The sequence below is a fragment of the Homarus americanus genome, unplaced genomic scaffold (genome assembly GCF_018991925.1).
Source record: "Homarus americanus isolate GMGI-L3 unplaced genomic scaffold, GMGI_Hamer_2.0 scaffold46197, whole genome shotgun sequence".
In the NCBI taxonomy this organism is placed as follows: domain Eukaryota; kingdom Metazoa; phylum Arthropoda; class Malacostraca; order Decapoda; family Nephropidae; genus Homarus; species Homarus americanus.
The window spans coordinates 2,910,250-2,923,598 of record NW_024723050.1 but is presented as its reverse complement, the minus strand read 5'-3'; the positions used below and the strand labels follow the sequence as shown (position 1 = coordinate 2,923,598).

Genomic DNA, 13,349 nt, shown 5'->3' with positions numbered 1-13,349 from the left:
GCATATCTTGTAGGCCATTATTATTATTATTATTATTGTGGAATTATGCGGCAATGGCCATATGGTCCCCCCAACCTGCATCACAACAACACAACCATGCTGCACTCTGTCTATGTGTGGCTATAACTAAAGAGTACATACAGGTCTGTTCTCTCGTGACATATAAATAACACACATTGTGAGAACAATGCCCATACAAGTACATTTGGGTAAGGCCTCAAAGAGCAGAAAGCGCTTTACCGTGAGGGATAAACTTGAAGTGCTAGCCATGGTCAACAATAATTGTTCTGTTCCCGAGATATTGCAGAAATTTTTAAATCTGATTTTACCGAAAGCATATTGTAAGAGTGGATCCCCTTCATCTCCACTGAAAGTGGGTCCCATATACACCAGCATAATTTTCACATTACACATTTTACCACATGCGGTACTATTAAGATGGCTACACATGTTCCCAATGATTCATGTAATGAAACTGTAAAAGTTGAGGAGAAATCATTTAAGTACTCTGTGACTTTGAAATAAAGGAAATATAATAAAAACTATAAAAAAGTAAAAGAAAAATAAAGAGCACGAGTGTGAACAGTGTTTTGTGTGGGAGATGAACGTATGCATGGATACACGATGCTCTCCCCAATGTGATGTCACGGCAAACACAGCATAACAGCCATGCATTTCTCAAGTCAGCTGGCTGGATGAACTCGTCCACTCTTGGTGTTACCCACATGATGGTTGAAGGACGGAGCGGAAGTACAGTACAGTAGCTAATTTTTTTTTTTTTTTAATATTTGCGGTGTTGCTTTTATTGTTTATTACAGCAATTTTGGCTCAGAATAACTAAGGATTGGAAACTATTCCTTTTAATCATTGCTAAATCTACCTAGGACAGTGTTTCTCAAACTGGTCACGGCAAGATTTTAGGAGGGTCATGGCAGGCTAGTGTAAGTAGTACTGTATATGTTTGAAGAAAATGTGGAAACTCTGATTCAACTTTCTTTTTTTGTTACTTTGCCTTGTTAGGTGCAGCAGCTAGTTTATCATTTTCAACGGATTCGCTCAGATTGCACGATTCTGGTTCCTGCTCAGACGAATTCCTTGATCTCGGAACGATTCTGCTGCCAGAGACCTCTATGAAGAAAAATCTCCGACTGTATTCTGGTGCTCAATGTATCAGTCATATCCAAAAATTAGTGAGATCGCACTTAGAGTCCTCTTGCCATTTTCTACTACTTATTAATGTGAATCTGGTTTTTCCACCCTTCTTCAAATAGAGAATAAAAGCCGAAACCAGTTACGTGTGGATAAGATGTGCTTTATCAGTGACTCCACCTTGAATCAGTCAACTGACTGAAAGGAAACAATGTCATCCATCCCATTGAACTGTAACAAAATATGCACTCTATTTGATGATTGAAAACATTAAAATAAAGGAAGAGAACCAAAACAGTTTATTTTCGTCATTATTTGTGAGGGGCTTGGGAGAGAACTGAAGAGGGGTCACAAGGATGTTGAGAGTTCCTCATGGGGGGAATGAAGTGAAAAAGTTTGAGAAACACTGACCTAGGACAACAAAAGTGTATTTCAAGAACATATTCACTTCATTGCCAGAGGTATACTGTACACATCCACATCATCCTCTTTATCAGAACTCGGGAACCGTCAGAAATCTTTGTGGCTTTGAAAGCTTCTTGAATCTTACCCACAACTATTAATACTTGAAATGAGGTGTCCCGCATCATAAGGTGCATTCAAACCATCCGGTCAAAACCCATTTTTTGATGGAAGGCATTATTTTCGGCTTAGCTCTATTAGATGGTAGTTGATAAGGTCTCCTTACTACACTGTAAATAAGGTTGAAAGCCCATTGAAAATAGGGTAGAACATCGATTTATGGCAGACAGGAAATTATGGGCTTGGCTTTCGCGTCGTAAGGTGCTCTCATCCTGTTCAGCGAGTGGAGCGGGCGGCCAATCACAGCGGGCGGCCTACAGCCTCCTCCCGTCTTGGCCAATGACAGTGAGCATCTGCTATCTATGTCACAGCCTCTTCAGCAAGCGGGACTTACACTCTGATATCGATTAAGTCAAAAATGCCATAAGCGGGTGTGAGTTTTGTTGCTTCAAGTTAACATTGCAACAACCCAGTACATTACTTCATGATGCACTACCTACCATCTGCAAGTACAGTCCTTTAGCTTTGAAATGCATCTAAAATGAATGCTGTATCTAAAATAACAGCAAAGTTGTGCATGTTTGAAGTTGAAAAACTTTAAACGCGATTTCCTCGGTTTAAAATTTTGGCGTGAATAACTCATACGATGAGGGGTACCTCAAATAAAAACTGAATTTACTCAAGTTTATCATAAGTACAGAATGATAATTTTCCTTGAACTAATTTATTATGAGTTTAAAGACAATCTAAGTTAATGTAATATGGTGGCTGTTGTTTTGAACAGCTGTGCCTCTGCTAATATGGACGACTGAATAACAGAATCCGTCTGATTAAAGACATCACTGTAGCTTAATTTATCCAGTACGTGTACTCTGGGTTTTTTTTACTGTATACAGTATACAATATACATTTTGTTACTAACAAAAAAAAAAAAAAAAAATCTTCCCATCAAGCTTAGTTCTCATGTTCCTGAGGAAGCAGAGAGGAATTAAGAGTTACTTTAAGTTTACAGGCAATAATCACAGAGCCGGAGACCAAACTCCCTTGGTCACTGACCCATCCAATGAGCAAAAAACTTTTCCTTGATTTGAGGAATCATCTATATGTAAAACATCACTCTGGAAGCATGCAAAGGAAAATCCAAAGACAACAGTATTTTGTTCCTCCAGCACTTTAATGCCACTTAGAAGCTTTTAAAGTAAAGCTATAAGTTTGTCTCTTGACCTTTGACTTTGAAACCTAGTTTTTCATAACCGCCAATTTCAGGAAAAGCCTAACAGTACCTAGCTCCACTGTTGGAGCAGCAAAAACTGCCTTGCCCATTACCTTTTTTAACTACCCGTAAGAAACTCAACAAAGTATCTGTCCCAATCTCTGATGTACTGTATCTCTAACAATAACTTTTCACACATAATTCCTAAGAATCTCCACATCCTTAAAAGAAGACTAGTATCCCTCAAAGCCATTGTCCAAAATCAGAACTTCCTGTTATTCTATTTTATATTACACCAGCAAATTCCTTTTAAAAACCCACAATGGGACCCCATGTGGCTGGTATAATACTGTACTATCACATGAAACTCATGAAATCTGGTTCTTCTTTGACTCAAACTGGATGTGTCAACCCCAAAACTCTGACACACCGGTGGTTCTCAAACTTAAGTAATTAGCAAATGTTACCACTCTTGGAAAATTACATAAATACAGATACTGTACTGTATGGGCGCAAAACATACCTGTGATAATACTATGAACGAAATTGGTCAAATGGGAACAAAGTGCCCAAAATCAAGTTTAATGCACTTAGCTATCTACAGAGAGATCAAGTTAAGAGACTTGCATCTGCTCAGAATGAAACTGGAACTGAATGGGTCAGTCCTGTAATCACAGATTATAGTGGAGTCTGAATGGAACAAGTGGACTGCACACTGCTGGTGTGGCATCACAACTTGTTACCCTTCAGCCTAAGTCACAACTCTAACTACTATGACACAATAATGAATGTATTTGTCCCAGCCACCAATGTTTAAGAGTTTTCAGGGCTTCACACCATAAAATTGGTGGGATACTACAAGTCACTTAGAACAGACATTTGACAATAAACAAATACTTGAAAAAATAACATACTGTATATAACAAAGAAATCCTTTTCACATACAATGAACCCCAGTAAACATGTACTGTATACACGAAAGTATATATATATATAATATTATATATAATATTATATATATATATATATATATATATATATATATATATATATATATATATATATATATATATATATATATATATATATATATATATATATATATATATACACACACACACACACACACACACAAGGCCAGTCACTGCAAACTAGCAATTACACTTAAACAATTTAAGAATTAATTTCTCAAGTTATATTCCAAACCAAAACACTGCAGTTGACAGTAACTGACCTTACCAAACAATGAGAGAATCCAGATTAGTTCAAGGAAAAGATGACAATACTTAGAGAGACATTGTAGGTTAAAAAATTATCATATGTGCCGAAGCCATTGATGTCATAATTGCAACGGTTCCAAACAAAGATTACTTTGGGGAACATTCTCATCTAGCTACACGACTAAGGTTTACCTCACAGTAATCAATTCTTTATAGTACAGTATTTCTCTACACTTTGAAGCTTGCCTTAAAATATTTGGCAGACACATATACAAATCAAAGACTTTCCCATGGTATACTTCTACTCCCATAAATATTAAGCATAGTTTAAATTTAAGCTTCAAGTCTGGAGTTTGACATCTGATCTCAGTTATATCAATTCCCACAGTGTAAAATTAAAGATTAACTTACCATTCTTGAATCCTCTTTACATGCTACATGTACTATGTCACTGGATAAGCCAAAAAAGTCACACAATTTCCCATAAAGCACATTTGGCAGAGCAACAACTTATCCAAACTACATTCTTTTCTTTCTACCATATGGTCACTTTATCCTATACCCTCACACTGTACTTTAATTCCTCAATAATAAAAAAAGTATGAAAATTTTTAGTAGCACGCACCTTAATACCTTAATCATGAAATCATCAGTACATACTGTATCTTATAACTTCATGTCATAATTCCTTAATAATACCAAAAGAATCAAACATCCATACATTTACATTATTCATCCATCCTAATCAGGTTTCACAGACTGGGCAGAGTAAAAACCATTTCTAGCCGATTCTGTAATCTTGATTTCTAAACTTTCTAAAAATAAAATTTCAGATTTCAAAGCAAAACTTCTATCAAGTGTCCATGAATTAAAGATTTATCAAGTTTTATCTCCCAAGTTTACCAAATTACTGCTAGCAACCTTCTTCCACAATATCCAAGCAAGAAACTTTATCATCATACTTTTTTGTATTACAGTACTGTTATTATATTAGGTACTTCTAATACCTGTAATATCAATGCAATTCATACAGTATTAGCAAATATTGCCATGGTCTTTTCTTCCCAGGCCAGCCTCACCTGACTGACTACAACCAAGGTAATTTTAAAAATTAATAAAACCCCAAAAGCCTTGTATGCCACTTTATTATTCATACTGATTTACTTAACAAATCATATCAACTGTACTTATTTCCCTCTCCAAAACCCGATTTTTCTTAACCTTTTTATCGGACATTTATACTGTACTAGATGCAGTATACAATATTACCTGGTTCACTCCTTAACTCTCCAAACCTTACACTCAGAGAGTTTCATCTTCTACACACTCAACATAACTTCTTACTTTAAGGCTTATCATCATAGGCTCACCCAGAAAACTGACTTAGGGAGCAACAACTCTGGTAAGCCCTTTTCCTCCCACAACTAAGTGCTAATCTCATACCTCATCAACTTGTGCTTGTGTCTGTTGCATTCGTTTCTGTGCTGCGATCTGCTGTGGTCCGCGGGGTCCCCCCACAATCTCGCCATTCTCTCCTGTGGGGGGATCGCCTCCAGGGGCAGCACCCCCTGCCGCTGCCGCACCACCCTCGGCTGACCTGTGAACCATAACATTCATTAGTTGCCCATTTAACAATTTGTTCTGATAGAAGAACTGATGGATGAGAGATGCAAGAGATGTGATACAGTACTCATACATGAAATCTTCAGTTATCTTAAATACTGATGGAAGTTAGCAGATATAATAGTTTATAAAACCCCAAAGAATTACATGTACAATCTGCCACAAAGGTCCGGTAACCTTCCCAAGGCTGCCTAAACCTAAACAATTTTGATCCCGAGTGTCGTACCAGTACTGTAATGTATTGCACTATGTAGTCATACCAGGCTTTGCACCTGCCAATGACATCTTTTGTTTTCATGTTTAAGTTGTATACCCAGGGAGTGCCTTTTGTGGCTAACCTTACACAATATTAAGGCTCCTGTAATTCAAAATCTCGTACCCAGAGGGCGGACACTCGGCCGTAGTTTGAGGGTTCGGTTTAGGATTCATAATATTACAGCTAGTTACTGGACCTTTGTGGGCGACTGTTCATAGATCGGTTTAATAATGAAGACTAGTGCATACTGTATATAAAACTGGTAAGAACATCATTAATACCGGGTGAAATTTGTGCAGTACAGCATAACACATTTAATATAATAATAAACTAAACAAGCATTTATTATAAAAAACACTAGACTGTCTTCAAGTTTAAATAAATTGGACAAAAAATTCATGCAACTGACTCACACTCCATTCAATAAATTGTCGAAAAAAATTCCATATAAACAAAATAAACAGTACAGTATCTTAAACCTGTACTATTTTGTACAGTATAATACTGTACTCTGAATACGTATGTCTGCCTTGTTAACCACCTACAATACAGTACAGGTATTCAGATATTCTGTACAGTAACACTAATATGGCAAATGATGGGCTGTCACTGATGCCATTGGAAAAATAAATTTAACCTAAGAGAGAAAACTTGTAACACCAACATTTAACAGTAAAGGTGCATGGAGAACAAAATATTAAGGCAAATGTTAAGTCTTGTGTACATTTGAAGTTTAAAATTTTCACCTTTAAAAATTACAAAAATAATTTTTAAAAGGTTTTGTATGAAATACACCTATCAGTACGTGTGGAATATACAGTATACAGTACAGTAGTATTGGGTTTTCAATTACAGTACTGTAAGCTGAAATACAAACAACAAAGTATAGTACAGTACTGTATTATTACTGTACAGTATTAATATCTAAGTACAGTATTGTACTGTAATATATTCAACACTGAATTCCTTTTTTAGTAAAATACTGTACGTAATTTTTCAGTAGGGTCTTAAAAATTCTTTCAATAAACAATCTCCTTTGCATTTAATTTTGCTAGAGATTTAAAATGAAGACAAACTTGAAAAGGAAACGAATGCTTTGGTAATTTTTTTCCGTTACATCTGTATCTACTATACCAAACACCACACCGACTCTTAACATGATAATCCCCAAACCACATCCTTCTTTGAATATAACTGTACTGCACAGTACAGGTACTTGGGAACCATAAAATATCTGTACACTCGCACCAAAAAGTATCAGTGTAGGGCGAGATCGACGACTTCCGAAACGATGCGTATACACTGTGATATGTCGGGAAGGTTGGTAAGTATATCCTCATACCCCCCCTAGGTGTTGCCTTATGGCTGACAATCAGTGTGTTTGTTTCCTCTTTTCGGTTTGTTGCTTTGTGTCGCCTGAATGATGTGCGAGGGTTCGGTCTTGGTGAACGTGGGTATAAAACAGAAGCAATATGAAGCAGTAGAGATCTACACATGCCAGACGACATGGAAACCTCAGAGGGAACACGAGGAGCTATTATTGCCCTTCATAACGAAGTGTTCGGCGTCACAGATATTAGCCGGCGGGTTGGTGTCCACAGGAACACCGCTGCACGATGGATTCGGCGATACCTCGAAACTGGTGCTACAGACAACAGGTCTCAGAGCAGCCGTCCACGCTGCACCACCCCTCAGGACGACCAGGTTGAGTGGTTTATTTGGTAGCATAAATTAATGTGGCAATATTCACAAGTTTCACAAATAATTTTGTTAACAGGGAGCTCCTCATATTTCATACTGTCTATTTATCACTTCCCGACCTTATTTATAACGGTTTGTTTCACTTGACCAGGGCTGCCAACATACGGCTGGAACAACTCGCCTTTCCCAAAACCAATCGTCACTGGTCTCAAATTGTTCACACTACAGTATACACCGATACTTTTTGTTGAGAGCGTACTGTACATCTACAGTACAGTATTTGCCAAATTTTATTGCAATTGGTTGCCTACACTACTATTTCATATGAAAAAACAATTTATATATATACCGTATACGTATATATATATATATTAATACAGTTCAGTATCAAGAGGTTTGTAATGCTGAAAAAAGTATTCACCTCATTGACGAAAGTGTGAAATTTATATACTGCACTGTGCCAAGGTAATTCATGTACTGCACAGTATTCTTCTTTCATACATTTTTCAATTTATTACATACTGCATTGAGGACCAAAAAGAATCTGCAAATTTATATACACTTAGATATTAGATTAAATCCATAAAAAAATTCCATTGCAAGTTAAATACTATACAGTACATGCTTGTAGTACTGTACTTAAAACTGCACAAAGTCATCCAGACTTGCACATAAAGATTTTTCAGATTTAAAAGCAGTAGTCCAGTACTGAAAGAGACAGTACACAACATAATCATACAGTACACTAACCATGTTACAGTACATGCACAGAATAAATACCTGTAGTGGCATTTCTCATCATTATAACTTAAATACTGTACTGCACTAATGAAAGTAAATCAGTACTGAACCGAAAGAAGACACATCAGTCGGTCATAATATATTCACTCAGTTGTAGATCACAAGCTGTAGGACAATATAACCCATATCATCCTGCCACATTACTGTAAGTACAGCACACATCTTTTATACACAATTCTGTACAGCAAAGCAAATAAGAACAAAGCCCTAAAACCACTGTCATCAAATATCTTGTTGGTACTTGGATAGTCATGGATGCCATGTCACCTTTGAAAACCTTATGACAGTTATTGCCTTACTACACAAATTTGGAAGATTATTTTACTGAGTGGGTCAACAAATCGATTATACAGTATCAAAATTAAAGGTAATAAAAATACAGTCTGTCACCTTGGTGTTCCTTTAAAATACCCTTCAGAATGAAAGCTATAAGCACCCGAGTGACACAACACAGTGTTTCACTCTTAAGCTCCTACCGGGCATATGCATTGTGATCAGACTTGCGCATACAGTACCTACAGTATTTCATTTCCTTTGAGAATCGGCCATTATAAATAATACTTTAGTACTGTACGGTACAAAAACTTCCTTACTGTGCATGCGCATAGGGTGTGATCACCTCGAGTTATTTTCAATAACGGTGGACATACTGCCTGTAGCAAATGCCGGTATTCTTATTACTGTACAGTAATACCATTTTGCCCCGAGTTATCACCCAAACATGAATGAAAAGTTTTACTGTAAATGGTTCATTTAGTTTAGGTATACAGTACTGTACTGTACTGTATCCTGGTGCAAAATTTTACATAAACACAAAAAAGTCAACAGCTTCTGCCACCGGTGTTGCTAATGAACCATTATTATTCCAGTGAGCTCTTGAGAAGACACTCCATCAGCCCAGTGTTTTATGAGGACCATTCAATTATCATATCAAGTAGAGTTTTCCTTTGTGGACAAGCTTAAACATATTAACATACAGGATTATCTCAACCACTAACATATTTACCTTCTGCCTCAACATTCATGAGTTTGATTCTCAAATCTGGTTAAGATACCTACACAGTATCAGGAGCCTATAAGCTTCACTAACACTGATTTCATAACATATCAATACACAAACATTTCCTAAATATATTGTCCGTGTAGTGTACAAGGATACAGTAGTCAACAAATTGTCGGCACCTATATGGTGTTATACAATATGCCACACTGGACAACACTCTCGAGTTATCACGTACATTGGTAGCACAACTTTCTAGAGTGCAGAATTTTTTTTTGTTGACTACAGGTACATCATCCCTACACTGAATACAGTACATCAAACTATGATTACATATTAAATGCCTGTACAGAAAACAACTCTACTCAAAACTCACACACCGGATGAATCAAAATGGAAAATAAAACACTGTAAAACTAATGAAAATATCAATACAAAACTGAACTGGGGAATATTGGAAGCCCTCCTTTTCTAAACCTCATTACTGTACTGTACTGCCAAACTCCTCAAAATACTTTACTTGAACTGTTATACTGTGCAGGTAACAGATCCTAGAAGTTACACACATTATTTTCTCCCCTATAGATGAAAGATTAACCATTCTTGTTATAATCAATTATAAAAATAATTTTGACCTCCGTGGACCGCTTTCGTACCTTAAGTTAGTAAGTTTACTGTTATGTCTGTTCTTGAATCCTCGGCTATAAGAAACATTAATATAGAAATATTTGTACAGTAATTCTAGGTTCCAAGGCAATAATTAACTAACACTCTGTATTACTTATGTGATGAGACAATAAAATATTGATATGTACTGTACAGTATAACCTGTCACCAAGGTAGACGAAACTCATCAATCCACCACTTCAAATCTCTTAACTCTTGAAATGGCCAAACATTCACCAAGGCTATGTTTATTTATCATTCCCTTATATTTAGCACGAAACAAATTAATGAACTATGTGCAGTACTAACTAGATGAACTAACTCAACAAAACTTGCCATTCCAAATTCCAAGAACAAAACTCCTTTAAGTTCTGTATATATAACCAATAGATATTATTATTCACCAAGTACATACTGTGCTGCACACTTTACAGTAATTATGTAAAGAGCAACAATACCAGTACAATACTGTACTCTGTAACTACTGTACTACCCTGTATACAAGATAACACTACTGGTACTTGTATCAAACAGGCAAGACCAATAAACAGGGTTAAAAGGGCAACAACAAAGCAACAACTCGGTGTCCTGGCAAACACACACAGTAATACACAGTACAGTACAGTATATGGCTTCCTTCTGACCTTCCAAGAGTGCTACATCTTCAAAACAAAACTCTACAGTACAGTATATGGCTTCCTTCTGACCTTCCAAGAGTGCTACATCTTCAAAACAAAACTCTACAGTACAGTATATGGCTTCCTTCTGACCTTCCAAGAGTGCTACATCTTCAAAACAAAACTCAAGTTACCACTTATATAACTTCATTATGACAATGTACTGTATCGGTACATGGAAGAAAATAAAAGCACAACCCTAATTTCAACTTCCAAACAGCCTACCGTGACACAATTTATGGTCAATTCACTGCAGCGTCCACCTCATCCACACTCAAGAGCCCACACATATCCTAGTCCACATATGCACTGTAGAGGTAAAACCATACCTCACACAAACATGTATACTGTAGTTCCCCCCAAAAAAGTATAATTATAGTAGTTACTTTCCATCGCTACAATCTTAAAAGCAAGAGGAAATGCTTTGATATGATCCCCAGTGCATCATCTAAGTTGGTATGCCTGCTTGCCATATCAACAACAGACAGAGATGGGGATAGGATTGGGGGATGGAGTCATCCATGTATGGCATACTAAATGCTTTAATATGAAAAGAATTCCATTATAATTAATGTCTGTATCGTTCAAAAACTTAAATATCATGCTCCTTCAAGCTTAAAGGTTGCGGATATAGAACTACCAACCGTTCAAAAACAGGTCAAGTAACATTGCTTAGAAAGCCTTGAATCACATCGAACCCATGGCTAATGATACTTTTTGGGGGACTGTACATCCATCATCAATAATAAACAATTACCTGACTGCTGCTTCATCCCAAAAATCACATCATAAGCTGACAATGCTTACTGCCAAGGTCAACTACAGGTAATTACTCTTAGCATTTGGTCTAGGAGATGTAAACAGAGATACCAGATGAACAATGATGTTATAGAGAAATCTGGCTGAGAAAGATTTAGGAGTAATGATAAGCAGGAATCTTAAACCAAGTAAAAAATTTGTATTTGCTCGAATCAAGGCCAACAAAGTATTTGGGTTCATGCAAAGGAGTGTTAGTTACAATACTAGCGAGGTCATCCTAAAACTATATCTTGCGTTCGCGAGACCTCACTTGGATTACGCAGTTGAGTTCTCATCACCATACACAGAATGGATGTAGAATCCCTAGAAAGAATTCAGAGGAGAATGACAAGACTAATCCTTTGCACTCCCTCGAGAGACGTAGAGTGAGGGGCGATATGATAGAGGTGTATAAATAGAAATCAGGGCTGAACAAAGGAGACATTACAAAGGTACTCAAACTATCCAACCAGGAGCGAACACGTATCAATGGTTTTAAATTAGACAAATTTAGATTAGGCTCGAGATAGGTAAACACTGGTTTGGAAATAGAGTAGTGGACGAGTGAAACAAGTTACCAAACATCATCATTAACTCGAATACGCTGGATAGCTTCAAACATAGGTTGGATGGATATATGAGCGATAGGGGTTGGGTGTAAACAGGACTGCCCAGTATGGGTCAATAGGCCGTCTGCAGTTTCCTCCATTCTTATGTTTTCGGAGAAGAAAACAATTATCCCCATTTACCCAATGCATCTGGTCCCAGAGTATTCCATTCCAACATTTTCTCATGTATTCTATGTCAAAATAAGCTGGGAATCTGGTAACACTGTACTACATTGACATAAATCATATCAACTCAAGATAAAGCTAATGACAATGAAACCTCATGGTTCTCGTATACTGTGTTCTTGTATTCTCATTCATATTCTGCTCTATTCACAAGTGGAAATTTCACCATAAAAAGAGCTCAAACATAACCTGCTACCTATTTGAATTTTTTGTAGTAATTTTTTTTAATTCTATTTAAGAATATTCTTCAATCCTAATAATACTGGAAAATTAATCTCTAAAATTTAAATACTGTAATTATAAATAAAAAATATAATACATTATCTTCAATATTATTAACTACTAAATTACAAAAAAACCTGTACCAAGTCTATCAGTAAACCTGTCACCAAGACAGTGAACTTGGCAGCTGTAGTAACTGAAAGTTTCTCTTGGTCAAACCATTAATGTATGCTATTGTTACATATTCAACTTTCAAATACTGTAGTACAGTACTGCATAGTATTTACATATTAAATTATCATTTCCTGTTCTAAAGTACGAATGCAATACATAACACAGGCAGATCTAGAGGGGCCTCCCAGGTACTTACACATACCCGCACATTATACTGTACAGTACAATCGAAGACAAAAGTCGTGTAGCGGTTTTGTCCGGATTAAATATAACTCGTAAAATATTATGAGAGTCCTACCACAAGGCAGGGCACACCAAAAGTTTAGCCCTTCAGCATAGGTTTTCACCAAATTTCACGACACAACTTTCGTCTTTCATTGTACATACTGTATTTTAATTCACAATACAAATACAGTAAGATCTCATATTTTGCGCGATTTCATTTCGCATTTTTGAATTTCGTGAGCACTACCTAATGTAACCAAGTCTTGTATTTGGCGTAAAATATAGCGAGTTTCAAGAGAGCCAACCAG

At 36.5% G+C, this 13,349-nt stretch overlaps 1 protein-coding gene across 12 annotated transcripts in view; it reads right to left on the bottom strand.

Moving 5' to 3' along the window:
• Positions 1 to 13,349, bottom strand: part of LOC121863269 (vesicle-associated membrane protein 2-like) — a 54,014-nt gene that overhangs the window by 31,591 nt on the left and 9,074 nt on the right. For all 12 annotated transcript variants that reach the window (XR_006088364.1, XR_006088365.1, XM_042361839.1 and 9 more), the window contains exon 2: positions 5,548 to 5,701. Coding sequence is in view for 10 of the 12 variants with exons in the window: in XM_042361839.1 (XP_042217773.1) it covers positions 5,548 to 5,701 (154 nt within the window). In the remaining 2 variants the exon portion in view is untranslated. The remainder of the gene's footprint in view (positions 1 to 5,547; positions 5,702 to 13,349) is intronic.